Source organism: Micropterus dolomieu, linkage group LG07 (genome assembly GCF_021292245.1).
Source record: "Micropterus dolomieu isolate WLL.071019.BEF.003 ecotype Adirondacks linkage group LG07, ASM2129224v1, whole genome shotgun sequence".
In the NCBI taxonomy this organism is placed as follows: Eukaryota; Metazoa; Chordata; class Actinopteri; order Centrarchiformes; family Centrarchidae; genus Micropterus; species Micropterus dolomieu.
In genome coordinates, this window is record NC_060156.1 from 13700022 (window position 1) to 13716010 (window position 15989).

A 15989-nucleotide genomic window follows, 5' to 3' on the forward strand; every position below is an offset into this window, starting at 1 on the left:
TTTGACTCCATCCATAACAATTCCTGCCCCACCTTTCTCCTGTTATCGTTTCCTGACCACTGATTTGAGGTGGCACTCCAGCAGATTAATCATGCCTTGTGTTTAGCCAACACATAGCTTGCTTTCTCGTTATGTAACAAACACAGCTATAATTTAACATATCTAAATACGTATGAAAGCCCATATTCTTTGGGTACTGAGTGGACTAATTTTCGTGTAAATAAATTATGACTTTAAAGCCTCCACATAAGTGCATGAGTTACTCTGCTCTTGGAAGCTTGCAAAATGCATTTTAAATGTCACAGCCCTGCAGCTCACCGCATGGCCCTGATGGTTGATAATAATTAAAAAAAACTCACTTCCATACAGTAATTCACAATATGTGCTGTTGCATCAGTCAAGAGTCTGGGAACAGACTGTTTTTTTAACTGAGAAGCAATGAAGTTCAATTTAAATTGACAGCTAATAAACACATAAAGTCAGCAGTGAGTCATACCGTAGCGGTGTGGAAGACATCCTGTGACCCACAGTGAGAGGAAAAACACTTGTTATTTGACGTGACTTGTCTGACGTGTTGTTGTTTTCCTGATGTCTTTTAATGGACTACAACAACAAACCTTTAATTTCACTTGGTTTTGTATCATCAGAAGAGCCTTATTTCATTGTCATCAACGATGTATTTTATTTGTTTCTTATGTTTTGTTTGATTTTATTTTGCAGACTTCATTCATTGAACGTCCAAACAAACCCCACCTTAAATGCATTTCTCAGGTAGTACACTCAATCTTCTGTATGTAGGGAACAATCAATACCTGTTCTTTGTGGAAGGTACTCAGTAGGTACTCTATTGTGCTGAGATTTAACTTAGATTCCACTGTGCAGGTCCCTTCTGAGGAGATCCTGCGGGCAGGGAAGATTCTCCGTAACGCCATCCTCTCCAGGGCACCTCACATGATCAGAGATAGGAAGTACCATTTGAAGACGTACAGGTTAGTTGGCTTCTTAAATCTTTGATATTTGTGAAAGATTGAAAAATTCACTTCAAAATACTATATTTGTTCCCTTAACGGGAAATAGGAGTCAAGCTGGTTATAGATAAAAACATATAAAAACACAAACAATCTATCCACACATGAAAAAACATTGAAAAACACTGGGGTTAAGGGCAAAGGTCAGTAGTGTCCAACACTGCTTTTACCTCATCTGTCTTCTGGACTAAATGTTTCTTACAGGCAAAACACATTCCTAAAAGCATTAATATAAAAATGCACTAATTAATACTTTTATTAATAGTGGATCTAATCACTGTGTGTAATGTGAAAGGTGGTGACTTGTATTAATGAACCCACAGAGTATTATCACTCGACTAAGCAGCTGTTTTCAGTGAAGATTCTCTAAAAACCCACTGTACACTACCCGCCCAGCACCAAATGGGAGACAGACACAGTTAGTGACTAGCTGGTCAACACAGTGGAGCATTTAGCAGCTAAAACCAAAACAGAGACCAAAACAGAGACCAAAACAGAGCTAAAAGAAGAGTGAATATTGGACTTACCAGCGCCAGATGGACACAAAAACAAAATAAATGCTAATGTTGCCCTGTGTCTGCTGCGTGTATAAATAGGTTACTGCTTGCTAACACATACTGTACGCCATATCAACCCTGTAAAGTGAAATGAATGCAGTAGTCATGAAAGACATGTGGCGTCATTGACAGTAATATGTCATTGCTGTATTCCACATGCTGTAGGATTTTTCTTTTAAATCAGTACTTGAAGCAGGCTTGGGTTACTTTAAAAATGTGTTCCATTATAAAAACGCCAATGATGTTATCTTTTATTTTTCCCACATGCATCAGTCATACATCATATTTCTTTACAACAATTAATATAACAGTTTAGTAAAACAACACAAACAAAAACACTGGAACAGTTAGAGTCAATTATTAAAGCACGAAATAGATAATACATAACTGCTCATCCTTGTATGTGATCTTATATACACCTGTGTCTTTTCTAGGCAGTGTTGCGTGGGGACAGAGTTGGTTGACTGGCAATTGCAGCAGAGTTCATGCGTCCACTCTCGTATTCAGGCTGTGGGCATGTGGCAGGTGCTGCTGGAAGAAGGTGTTCTGAACCATGGTGAGGCTCTGTGTGATGTCTGTGTCTGCACACGCTTACGTGCAAAGCAGAGTTTTAAAATTCAAGCCCTGCTGTCTGTGTTTTTGCTGTTGTGACGCAGTGGACCAGGAGCTGAGCTTCCAGGACAAGTACCTCTTCTACCGCTTTTTAGATGATGAGCAGGAGGATGCTCCATTACCCAGTGAGGAGGATAGGAGGGAGAGCCAAGAGGAGCTGCAGGACACACTGCTCCTCCTCTTGCAGATTGGACCTGACGCCCACATGAGGATGATTCTGAGGAAACAGTATGGCTCTAAAGCAATAATCTCTAAAGCCATATTAAATAAAGGGAATCAGTGTGATGGTGTTCTGATTGCAATTGAATATTTCCTGTTTCCCAGTCCATCTGAAAGAACAGCAGATGATTTGGAGATCATTTATGAAGAGCTGCTCCATATAAAGGCCTTATCTCACCTATCCACTACTGTGAGTACTTGTTCTTTGTCATTTGTGGCCATATGAATACTGTTGTCACTGTGCAGACATTCAACTCTTCTTCTGATTCCTGTGAGAGTAAAAATGTATGCTCTTTAATATAATCAATTTGCATTACAGCTGGGATTCATGAAAATGGAAAAGCAAGTTATGTGAGAATTGCTGTAAAATGCATGCCATTTTTTTAATCGACTTTAACTCACATTCGGATGTAGGAAAATCAGTTTTACACCAGCGGGGTATTGACTTGAACAGGAAAATAAAACATTGCATGTACTCTTTCAAGTTGTTCCGTGTAGCACTGGTAAAATTAATTTGTGTTGATGTTGATCTACCCGAGTAACGTTATTCCTCCTACGTGTAAAAACAACTTCGCAATAAAAGCTTTTCTGATTCTGACTCTGAATCTGTCTCCCTGCTTCCTCAGGTAAAGAGAGAACTGGCAGGAGTGCTGATCTTTGAGTCTCATGCAAAGGCAGGAACAGTGTGTAAGTAATAAAATAAGTGATGCCTAACAATTTAATCTATAAATGCAGTACAGAGTCACAATTAATCCAACAAATTCAGATCAGGGTATATCAGACTGCCCAAGCTTTTCTTTGTTTCTTTTCTCTCTCAGTGTTCAGTCAGGGGGAGGAGGGCACATCATGGTACATCATTCTGAAAGGCTCAGTCAACGTTGTCATCTATGGAAAAGTAGATATTTCTCCAGATGAGATCACACCATTTCTAAAAGCATAAAAAAAGATTATGTTGCTCTGACAAGGGCATTGATTCATTGGTCAGTAACTGATCAGTACATTGTGTCGTGCAGGGTGTTGTTTGCACTCTTCATGAAGGAGACGACTTTGGAAAGCTTGCTCTTGTCAACGACACCCCCCGCGCTGCCTCCATTGTCCTGCGAGAAGACAACTGTCACTTCCTCAGAGTAGACAAGGAGGACTTCAACAGGATTTTGAGGGTGAGTTTTACCTTATTGATGCTGTTATGGTAAGAGCAAAGAAGCACTATTGCCCTCTTTTGGCAAAATCTCAGTAATGCAGCCATACAAGTTATTTAATGTGTCCTTTGAGATAGGACTCCAGCCAGGAGTAGGACTTTAGCCATCCTGCTAAATATGAAATATGCTGCTAATGACTTGTGTTACTTACTACAAGCAGATTTGGGGTTCATTAACTGTGGATGCAAACTTGTTGTGTGGAAAAGTTCCATGTGGGGTCTCTGACTCCATCATGAATTTTCTGTTCAGGCTGAAATACAGCAGCAGAGATTTGACAGAATGAACTAGGATGTCAATGGAAGTTAGCTACGTGATGAGAGAATCAAATGTGATGCCCCAGCCGGTCTGTACAGAATGTAAAGAAAGTAGGAATCCAGGAACTTAAGAAGTATCAACTCTAAATGGCTTGATTATATAAAAATAAATCCCTTAGTTGCTTTAAATGTTCCAGGACAGGTTGTTAAAATCATTTTCCACTATCTGAGCGCCTTACATTCCTTTTCTGTCCTTGCTTTCATCGAAACTATATGATGTTTATCCTGACTTAGATATTTGAACCAAATACTCATAATTTATGGTTGCACTTGCACCATTCCATCAAATAGAAATACTCTGCATGTATTATTCTTTACGGAGTTTTATATTTAGTAGAGCTTTGTATATCACCACACTAGACATGGCCTACTTTAAGGATCACAAAATACTATTTGCTGTTATTGCATTGTCAGGAGCTTTGTTTAAACATTCTGCCTGCTAAGGTTAGCGTGGTTGTGTGGTGACAGTACACTGGAAAAGCCAACTAATCCACTCTGCTCAGCAAATAGCACACAGTGTCACACCACTGTCTCTGCAGTGGAGTCAAACCTTCCTGCAATTTTGAGGTGATAGTGTAAACATTGTGTTCAGTTTATGACATGCCATTCTCAGTTAGTTGTGAAAGAGACAGCTCATATTCACGGAAACAGAAATAGGCTCTGATAGAACTATATAGAACCTTTAAGTGTATTGTAAATATTATCATAGCAGTTTCATTGTGTTGAACTTTCACATCTTTATCAATTCAGCTTCTTGTTCATGCTGTATGTAAAAAAGCATAACTTATGTGTATACACTGTGTATGTGTGTGTGTGTGTGTGTGTGTGTGAAGGACGTGGAGGCCAACACGGTGCGTCTGAAGGAGCACGGTCAGGATGTTCTGGTGTTAGAGAAGAGTCTCAGCAGCAGTCGACCCTCCAGCCACGGACCCTCATCCTCCCACTACAAGTAAATGTACCCACAATCCACTGCACTGCACACAGCAGAGCATTTATAGACAGTAAAGATTTTTTAAATACAGAGTGTGTGTGTGTTTATGTGTCTGTTATCTTATTTAAACATTATGATTTAATGATTTCTAACTGTCTGGCAGGTGTTTTTAAAATAGGACTTTAAGTTCCCCTATTTAGCATTTATAAGAAATGTATAAACATTCACTAAATTCTTTACACTATATACACTATTACACTATATATGTATATGGTTTTCAATATATTTGTCAACAAATATAACTCCTCCTGTGGGTACCCACAAGCAGAGGCTTTTGTATAAAAAGATAACGAATGACAATTTAGTAAAACACAGGTATCATAATATAAAATATGTTTTTGAAGTTATAATTGTTGAATAAATACTGCTAATAGCTTAATAAACACTTAAAAACGCCCTTCTATATGCATCTAAATGTATTGTAGTGTGTTATACCATTTGTTAAATGTTTATGTCCTGCTAAAGGGCACACCAGAGAATATTTAAGATATTTGCTATACTTAAGCTTTAAGCTTTACAAGTGAAGTCACTGGTGAAATTCACCTAACCAGAGGTAAAACTGACAACAAACAAACTTTTAAAACAGACTTAAACACAGTCTTGCTCTTTTCCTCTGGAATTAATCAGGATGTTTTAATATATTGTTATAGTCTGATGGGATAGAAAATTCCTATATGAAGTGTGGTGTTATTGTATATTTTTCTTTCCATCAACAAATGACATGTAAATACTAAATACAACAATGTGTTATTCATCTCTACAAACTGCGTCCCTGTACCCACCAATTCACTCTCCCTCCAGCCTATGTGCGCACAGTGTGAGAGGAGAGGGAGAGGCATTGACTGAGATTACTCTGAGACTTGACTTGCGTATATTTCTCACTTTCCTGATGGTATGAATAACTTACTAGATTCTTCGCTAGTTGCTTTTTAGGCAGCAGACCAAACCACTGTGAGGCAAATGAGGGGGAAGCACATAATCTTTCAAAACTTAACAAACACATTAAACCCTTTTGTGTACCAAATACATTAACTTCACAATGATGGACAACAGTGTTTTTTTAAAATCAAAATTATTGCTAAGGTAATTTCTGTCCCTACCAAATCTGACACCCTTGGGAACAGGCAAAATCAAAATCCACAAGGTCCAATAAATAAGGCAGAAAACCCAAAGAACACAGGGAAACACTAGGAATGGGCTGATATGCTTGACAAGTAGATGTAGATGAATGTCAACAGACAAGGGAAGCACACTGACTATATTCAAGTGAGGGGAGGATAACGAGCCACAGGTGAAACTGATTAGGGCAGACAATCGGGAATACACACAAAGGCAGGAAGTATAGAAGAGGAAGGATAATTTCAAAATAAAACAAGAAAATAACAAAACCAAACCATAATAATAAGAAAAATATAGAATATTACCAGCCTTATCTTTAAAAATGTTAAATGTGGCTGGTGAAGACCAGCAGATGAAAATGCTTCCTGCCAGTGTCGGCAGTACAAGCACAGAGCAACCATGTGCATTGCAACCAACGTGTGTGATCTTAATAGAGGCATCTGTCACTGCTCCATGGTTGCTGTAATATGGAGAGACACATTAATGGTAATGATGGCCCTAGCTCTTAGGGGGAAAAGACCTGGCCAGTCACAATTACTTGTTCGGGGTCGCCCTCTAATCAACTCCACTCCTCACACAAGAGTGTCAAGACTGTGTTCTCCCTCCTGAGTGGGGAAGACACAACACAGCTTGTGCAGCTCCCCTCTTGTGATGCTGTTATCAATCAAGGAATGAAAACAACCGAGACTGGGCTGTGTTGATTCTTCTTCACAGAGAAGAAAATGCGCCTACATTTCATTTTTGGCTTCTCTGACAGCTCTTAGCCCAGGCTCCCCTAAATCTTGAGCTGGCCAAGAACTCTGTGATTGTAAATAGGATTGTTATCAAATGTACCAATCACAGACACACGTTCAAGTAACACAAATCAGTCGAGGGCCATAGCTGTGTCATTAAGCATTAAGAGCCAGTGTTTCTTGATTAGTAAAGGTTTTTTTTTATTCTGCATTGCTCCAGATACAGGGTAATGTCGGGGACTCCGGAGAAGATTTTGGAGCACCTCCTTGAAATGATGCGATTGGATTCTCAATTCACAGAGTCAGGTATGGCTCAGCATGTGTCATTCAGTATGTCAGATTAGTGCTATCTAAAACAATTTATCAATATGATGATCATTTAATGTGAAGAGTTGTCTTCTATACAGTATATTTATTCTCTCTCTGGCTCAGCGTTTCTCTCCTCTGTCTGCTGCTCTGCACTGACCTGTTTGTTCTCATCTATGATTAGCCACACGTCACAGAACTGATCTAATTACTCGCTTGTGTGGATACATATGGTTTTCATTTGCCTGCAGAGGTGACAAAGACAGGGCCACATGGACCGAGGCCTGATGGTTGTGGACACTCTTTGATCTGCTCTTGTACTGGTTTCACAGGTGTTTGACATAACCCTCTCTTTGCTTTTTTGTCACAGACTTAGCCTTAGATGACTTTGTGCTCATGCACTGTGTCTTCATCCCTAATAGTCAATTATGTCCGGTGTTGATGGCCCAATATCCTTTTAGCACTATGTTACCTAATGTTGTTAAATGTTTCTTCCCACCCCTGTGAAACCCACAATGAACCCCCCCCACCACCACCCCCCCCACCACCACCACCACCACCATCACACGCATGCACACACTCTGCTCTACTTCCATTGTTTTGATCTTTAACTGCTGTGCACCTACCATGCCCAGGCCTTGCAGGGCTCTGAACAGGAGAGGATGGACTACACACTTAACAACAAGCGCAGGGTGATCCGCCTGGTGATGCAGTGGGTTGCTGTACATGGAGATAACCTTCCCGAGGAGGACGTCTCAGTAGCTTTCCTAGAGGTCAGCCTGTAGATATTAGTAACAATAAAACCACTGTTATAACTACTTATACTGGTACAGTATAATGTGAAGGAATAATTTATGACTACTGTGATGTAGGGTTCCCCAGGTCATGATAGGATCAATTGCTAAGCTAAAGAAAGCCAAAGGTGACAGTCAGGGACTCTCCAAAACTGTTCACTGGTCACACTCTCTCCTCTCTGCCTGCTTGTCAACTGACTGACGCAGCGGAGTTGATAAGGATGCCCTGTTATCCATTTGTTAGGTAACCCAAGGTTGAGATTATCTTTATTTCATTTCATTTCATTACAGACAGACTGTCTGGCTCTATGTAGAAAGTGTTGAATGTGGCTTAAATGTATTTTTTTGAACCAATACCCAATATAATATTCACACATGTATAGAGAGGTGAAAAATAACCTTATCTATACACTTAGTGAGTCTCTGTGGGTCTAAGAAGGATAAATATCCCCAGACAGGAAGTAACCTTCAGATTTGGTGATGGCATTTAATGTGTTTAATCTGTGTCTCCTCGGCCGGGCTCAGTAAACTATGCTATGTAAGTCTTCATCAGTCTCCGAAACTTCTTCATTACACCTGAACCTGCTCACAATATTTTCTTTAACATATAATAACAATAGTAATGCAGTATAATCATCAATGTAAAGCCAGTTTTTTAGACCAACAACATGAAACAATTAAAGTTTGAAGAGATACATTTATAAAACATATTAGGACTGACTTTTAAAAAATATATATACTGTTTTATTTTTGTAAAACTATTCAAGTAAAACCAGTGTACAATAACAGTTAAACAGTGTAAATAGTGAATACAAATGCACTTAGGGAGGAGGTCAAACAGTCAATAATAACCCACAAGACACACAAATATTAAACACCACTGTAATTACATTTAGTGATAGTCGCTGGTCAACTAAGAGTCAGGCTTGTTTTAGTTAGACAAATAACACTAGCTCCAAGCTCTTTATCCAGGTCTCACTGTTGCTGTCTATACAGAGAGTTTATGACTGGAACCTTCATTTACAAGTGCAAACATGCACCTGCGTCAGAGGTGTCCAGTTAGATTGTCAAGTTAGTACAAATAAATGGACACCTGCCAACTAATCAGAAGAGGGAATTCTCAGTGACCACGGTATAAAGCAGATTTATTTCTTCAAAATAACAAGCAAAGCCCCAGGTGGTCATCCTGTTGGTTTGGGGATTCACAATATGAATGACTCCTCTTAAATGTTTACACCTTTACATATGTGTGTGTGTGTGTGTGTGTGCACAGTTAAGCTGATTGTTAATGTAGTTCATACTTATTGTCTGCCCTGAGGCTGGGTGATAACATTTACATGTTTATCCTGTGCAGATGTTACACTGACTGAATATGTGGTACGTGATACATCAGTGATTTATACATTTTAAAGAGTGGTATACTAGTGGGAGAACATTTCCAACAATCCAATAATAATTAATAATAATAAAGAATAAATATGAAACTCTTTTATTTACTTTAAAAACTTATTTTGAACCTTCTTTTTCATCAGAGTTTGTTGTGTTTTGCAGGAGTTTCTCATGGCGGTATCTAATGATGCCAAAGCGATTCCAGCCCTCAGGGATCAACTAACAGAACTGGAGAGAGTTGTCAAGCGAAAGTAAGTTACCGTTTCTCGGGGCTTGTGAAGTGGATGAATCTTAATCTGTATTTAGCATTTTGTATTCACCGCGATCCTCCTGTATGTTCCGATAATTAAAAAGCAATGTGCTTGTGATTTCTTTGTCTTCCTTCATAATTTTAAACTCACTTCATCCTCAATTGAGTATAATTTATTTTGTTTACCATTTATATAATTGCTTTTATATTAATGTATATTGTCTGATACGTAGCAGAAGGGAGTTACAAACTCAATTTCACTCTATAACCTGTTGTATTGTGACAAATAAATTTACTTTGTACCTTGTACCTTCATATTTTATTGGTAGATGAACAAACATACATAACTTTAGTTTCATTTTTGCTTATTTGTTCATGTTTTTAGCACTGAAGATGCCCGAATCTCACAGAAAAAGGTAAGATGCTGACTCTTCCTTTCTAATTAAAGTTTATTTTTAGATTCCTGTGTCGTGTGAAAACGTTAAGATGCCTGAATTTGTTACTTCGTCGCAGCACAAAGTCCTACTGCGGCAGTTCAGTATGGGAGATGAGAAGCTTCAGAAACGTCAGCCCATCAAGAGTAATGATGAAAGTGAGTAAAGGAGATTGCATGTCAGTGATACAAGGTTTGTCTAAGGATCATATTGAATATTGAGTATATTTTTGCTGCATGCTGATGCCTGGCACTGTTACATCATATCTATTTGAAACCTTTATTTAACAATGTCATTCAACAACAATCACACACAGACAGAGGTCAGTAATCACTGCTTAACATTGCTGGACATAGAAAGCTTTAATCCAGTGAATCTTAAGCTTTTTGGCTTGTGACCACTTAAAATAAAGCAATGTATGTTGTTTAATTTAGGTATAAGAATGTTTTGGAGAATCTGAATGTTTTGGAGAATCTGAAAAATAAACACAATTTGCATAAATGTGTTTTTGTTTGTCTTTCCTATGATAGCAAAGGAAAAACTCCCGCACACTGTCTAACTTACAAAAAATATATTGACAACAATGTCAAAATCCTTTTGCCTGTTGAAGGTCTGGTACCGACAGTAACCTGTCTCTTGTTATAGAGGTGCGAAGTTAATTACTGTTCTGTCTCTTTCCTATGATCCCATGACTCCTCAGATTTATCTAGAACTATTGCATTAATCCAACTGTCTCTGCTATCCAGTATTGCTTTACTGCTCCTTCATTCCTTCGTGCTGACAATTGCATATATCCTCTGATTCATGCTTCCAGTTCTGCTCAAAGTCTACTGCTGTGACCACACCTACACAACAATCCGTGTCCCTGTGGCTGCCTCAGTCAGGGAAGTCATAGGTGCGGTGGCTGACAAGCTGGGGTCAGTGGAGGACCTGCTCCTGGTCCACCTCAGTTCGGCTGGAGGTGAGAGCGGCGGCAGCTACATGTTAATCAAATGATTGGAGACTGCACAAGGGAGAGCCCAAGCAGGGTGTTATATAAATCCCTAGCTGATTTATTGAGAAATACTTGTATTTGCCAACTGTGAATGGCTGCTACAGTAGGTGCTAAAGAATGGCCTTTTAAGCAGCTTGAGAAAAAACCTGAGCTTACCATGCTGTTGGTGCTAGTGGCTGCTCTTTACACTAGTGATATTCCATTGTCTCTGCCAGAAAGCTCTTATGCAGCTCTACTCGTCCACACTTGACCTGCACTTTCCTTATTGGAGGTTAATAAACAAATACAGAACTGTAACTGCTCTCTTGCTTGGAGCTGATTATCATGGAGCTCATATACTGTATCTCTGACCAATGAACTTTGGCTTTGCAAGAGAAAATACAGGGTTTCTACTGTATAATTTAGCATGATCTTGTAGTTTAACCTTATATTATAATGGTATATGGTATTGTCCAAGTTCAAGTTCAAGTTCAAGTTCAAGTTTATTTATATAGCACATTTAAAACCAACTCTTGTTGACCAAGTGCTTTCCAGGTTTAGGATACACAACAAATATACACAACAAAAACAGTAGAAAAGGTCAATAATGTCAATACTCGACTCTGATTGAAGGCCAATGAAAAGAGGTGGGTCTTTGGCAAGGACTTGAAAATGTCCAACACCATGACAAATGTGAAAAGGCAGTTGCTGACTAAGACATATTTATTTAAAAATAGACTATACAGCCATGCTAGCGGCTCTATGAGGCAGTACTTTGGCAAAAGGTACTGTAATTGTTAATTGCTAACATCAGCATGCTAACTTACTCGCTGTGACTCTGCAAACTGATATTGGCCAGGTATTAGTTATTAGCACTGAACACAAAGCTCAGGCTGATGGCCAAGTCATAGTATTGCGAGAAGTTGGACAAATGGACAGTTGAAGTTGGAAATTATATGATGGCGCTATATGAAAAGTTAGGGAATCTCTGAAGTTATTATAATTCATAATAGGGGAACATGAATTTCTGTACAAAAAGTTCATGATATTCCATCAAATAGTTGTTGACACATTTCACTAAAAACAAAAACAGTGGCGGTGGAGAAAAAGTCAGAGGTTCACCAAAGTCTGTAGGATTCATCCTCTGGGAACCATGAATGTCTGTACAAAACTATTTCAAACTGCACCAAAGTGATGACCGGTCCGCCATGCTAACATGGCTAAAAGATGCATTAGAGAGTCCTCACTGTGTCATTGGAGTTATTTTATAGACTCTAACTTTACATTAAATTGATGGTATTCATAAATATCGCAAATATAAAATGTTTTAACATTTAACGTGTGTTATGTTTTGATTCCACAGAGAAAGTCATCTTCAAGCCCAATGATGTTTCAGTGTTCTCCACACTCAGCATAAACGGACGACTGTTTGCCTGCCGGAGGGATCAGTTGGATTCTTTGGTGGGTTAATCTCTCCCAGAAAACACCCACAGCACATTCTCATCATGTAAAAGAACATTCACTGAAACCCTATGCAGAGCTGTACATCTCTGACATCTGTTTCTCTGAAATCTGGTAATCTAAACACACTTTTGTTTCATATCTTATACTGGAAATCTGGCTTCCCTGCTTTTAGAATAGAGCTAGCTTTTAAGAAACCTAGCAAATGTGCAAAATTATATATTAGATCTACTGCATATAAATTAATATTTGTATGTATTTATCGAAAGGTCAGACAACATTATTTACTCTTATAAGCAGCTCAACTGCTTTTCTTTTTTCTTATTTTTAACATTTTCCGAAACAGTAGACTACATGATTATTAAATATAAAAGACTGTCATTTTCCTTGTTTTTTAGACCCCTTTACCTGAGCAGGAGGGTCCCTCTGCAGGGTTATTGGCCAGCTTTGAGTTAATGAGCTCTAAGGATGTGGCTTACCACATGACTTCCTATGACTGGGAGCTTTTTCACTGTGTACATGAGGTATGACTCTGGTGCCATTTGATAGTACCCCTTTTTAACGTTGTAGCATAAATAAAAGTTAATTTGGTTTGGTTTACTTTCAGTTGATGAATTGTTTTCTTCACAAGAAGATCAGTTGTGTTTTTCTTTGGCATCCAACAGCTTGAACTCATCTATCACACATTTGGCAGACAAAATGTCAAGAAAACCACTGTGAACCTGGACCTGTTCCTTAGGAGGTTTAATGAAATTCAGTTTTGGGTGATCACAGAGATGTGTCTGTGTTCTCAACTAAGCAAGAGGGTGCAGCTTCTCAAGAAGTTCATCAAGATTGCCGCCCAGTAAGTGGACCTTGTTTTGCTGTCTATTCTGTTCTCTTTAACTCAGTTTTCAGTTTTTTTTATTTGCTGCTTCACTTTACCATTTCATGTTTTCTGTCAAAGCTTTAAGGAGTACAAGAATCTGAACGCCTTCTTTGCTGTTATTATGGGATTGAGTAACCCAGCTGTGTGCAGGTTGAGTCAGACATGGGAGGTGGGTACCTGTCCACAGTCAAAATGATTCTTGTCCTAACTGCAAGTTAACCTTTAGTGTCTGTTTTCACAGAAACTTCCCAGCAAATTCAAGAAGTTTTACGTGGAATTTGAAAACTTAATGGTAAGTTGAAACAACTTATTCTTTTCTTCAAAGCATCTCCATCTACCAGTTGTGTTTTCTGTCCAAGCATAATGCTAAATTGAAAATAAGCATTCTTGCACTGTCAGCTGGTCAAATGTGGGTTTAGCAGCATCATCCTCTGCCCGGGACCATGATGGATCTATTTAACACGGTGATGGTACATCTCAGAACAGTGTGATTGTTTCCACAGGACCCGTCCAGGAATCACCGGGCGTACCGACTGACAGTTGCCAAGCTGGAGCCTCCCATCATTCCCTTCATGCCGCTGCTGATCAAAGGTCAGAGTCGTTTATTAGATGGACGTTTATTTTTAATGTAACATAATTTTGACCTGTCCATCACAGTTGTTTTATTGTTTTTCAACAGCTTTAACCATCAAAACAATTTGTCTTCCCTTTGCTCTTACTTTGCTTACTGTATATTCCTTGTTTTTTCCCCCACCAGACATGACATTCACTCATGAGGGCAACAAGACATTTATCGACAATTTGGTCAATTTTGAGAAAATGGTGAGCCTCTGAAGGTGGTTATTATTGTCTAGCAGTTGGTGTAAATTATTTTTTTGCCTTTCAGTTGAATGCCAATATCTGTTGCTGATTATAGCTTTTTTTGTCTTTCAGCGGATGATAGCTAACACACTGAAGATAGTGAGATTCTGCAGGAGCATACCATTCAGTAAGTGTGCATCCCAAACGTTTATTTTGTATTGATGAAGACTGGGGTGAAATTTCAAATAGTTTGATAACAAATAATACATTTAGCTTAGACTCCAGTTTTCTCTGTTGATGAATTTGAACTTGTCTTTTAATGTTTACTCATCTCTCCAATTAAATCAGGTCCAGGTTCACCTCTTGCCAGCAAGAACCACCCAGAAGTTCGCACTTACGTACGTCAGCTCAATGTGATTGACAACCAAAGGACGCTTACTCAGCTCTCTCATGGACTTGAGCCCCGCAGGTCTTGAAACCACTCAGGAACAGAAATGTTACACTCTGATGCTGCTTCACTACATGGCATGTGCTTACATAGGGATTAATTTACTCCCATCCGGGCAATCACGCGGAGGACCTAATGATGAAACAGATAATGAGATATTGTGTCAGATGCCGTTGCCTGACTTGTTAAGCCTTTTATTACAGTAATTTGTGATATTTTAACAACAGTAATTGTTGGTGAAGTACCTCTCATATCACTGTGCTGCAGATATCGCCATCATCTCCAAGTCAAACAAGAGTGACAAATGAAGAAGATTTTTTTGGGAGGGGGGGTTAATTCATCAGATTAACATTTCAGACACCATGTCGTGCTGATGCTTTAAAAATGCCAAGTCTTAATATTCCTGATATTCAGTTGTTTCATATCTTTTGTATAAAACAATATTTATACGTATTTAAGTTTGTGAGAATCTTTTGTGTCGTAAACTGTATACAGATATTTATTTTGACCTCGGCATGCATACTTTTTATTCCTGTGAGCACATTTCAAGTTTGAAATACAATAAATGTCTGAAAACGTTTTGTGTGTTTTAAGTATTAAATATTTTAGATGTATTTGTGTGTTACTGTCATTACTATTTGGTTTTGTTTTGCCATTTGATCAATACATTACTTACAACCATGGCATGTTAAAATAGTTTTCCCATTTCCCAATAAAAAAGGTTCTGTTTTGAGAACCAGCATGCATTTATTAGTGCCAGAGTTGTCTAGTCAGGAGCCCAGTTTAATTCAAGATATCTTCATCTGAGAGGATTGAGGAGGAGAGGAGCACGATAATTGAGCCAATAGAAGGAGAGAAGCCTCCAATCAGAAGTCCGAATCACTCACGATCTCCTGGATTAAATTACAATATTGGTGAAGTCTAATCCTCATCCTAAAATTAGGATCCAGTGATTGAGTGCATTTAATCTTATTTTAGGGTAAACATCCATTTGGTACAGTTTATTACTGGATTATTTGCATTGTTGGCTTAGTATGTTATAAATCAAGCAGAATTGTAAGGTCAATTTATACAGTACATTCTCCACATCTTAGGAAAAGCATCTGTGCTTAACAACTTTTAAACTTCTTTAAATGTATTGTATTTTAAGTTTGGCTTTCAAAAAAGCTAACCTGAGCCCTGTGTTGCTAATATCTCTCAGACTGTTGAAATGAAGACTTTTATTTATGTAAAAGTAGAATAATTTAAGAAAAATTAATTAAATTTTACAAAACCAAATTTACTTTAAAGTATCACAGGTGAAAGTCCTTATTATGGAGGCAAAATGGCACTTCTCAGTATTATATTTATATAATCAGCATTATATTATTACTGATGCATTAATGTGTAAACAGCTAATATAAATTGTAAAGCAATATATTATTATTAAGGCCAGTGCAATCCATTAAAATAGGCTAGTTCAATTGTGTCACCAAAAACTGAACATTATAAT

The 15989-nt window shown here is 38.3% G+C and overlaps 1 protein-coding gene across 3 annotated transcripts in view; it reads left to right on the forward strand.

Annotated features, from left to right (window-relative positions):
* Positions 1–15111, forward strand: part of rapgef4a (Rap guanine nucleotide exchange factor 4a) — a 37853-nt gene extending 22742 nt beyond the window's left edge. For all 3 annotated transcript variants that reach the window (XM_046054845.1, XM_046054848.1, XM_046054847.1), the window contains 25 exons: positions 721–771; positions 883–989; positions 2020–2141; positions 2242–2425; positions 2522–2606; positions 3043–3103; positions 3235–3311; positions 3430–3576; positions 4763–4878; positions 6994–7079; positions 7450–7528; positions 7702–7852; positions 9425–9513; positions 9898–9928; positions 10026–10104; positions 10761–10907; positions 12283–12380; positions 12779–12904; positions 13046–13224; positions 13327–13417; positions 13490–13540; positions 13752–13839; positions 14006–14070; positions 14182–14236; positions 14398–15111. In XM_046054845.1, coding sequence (XP_045910801.1) covers positions 721–771; positions 883–989; positions 2020–2141; positions 2242–2425; positions 2522–2606; positions 3043–3103; positions 3235–3311; positions 3430–3576; positions 4763–4878; positions 6994–7079; positions 7450–7528; positions 7702–7852; positions 9425–9513; positions 9898–9928; positions 10026–10104; positions 10761–10907; positions 12283–12380; positions 12779–12904; positions 13046–13224; positions 13327–13417; positions 13490–13540; positions 13752–13839; positions 14006–14070; positions 14182–14236; positions 14398–14525 — 2493 coding nt within the window. In that variant the 3' untranslated portion in view covers positions 14526–15111. The remainder of the gene's footprint in view (positions 1–720; positions 772–882; positions 990–2019; positions 2142–2241; positions 2426–2521; positions 2607–3042; positions 3104–3234; positions 3312–3429; positions 3577–4762; positions 4879–6993; positions 7080–7449; positions 7529–7701; positions 7853–9424; positions 9514–9897; positions 9929–10025; positions 10105–10760; positions 10908–12282; positions 12381–12778; positions 12905–13045; positions 13225–13326; positions 13418–13489; positions 13541–13751; positions 13840–14005; positions 14071–14181; positions 14237–14397) is intronic.
* The last annotated feature ends 878 nt before the right edge of the window (positions 15112–15989 follow it).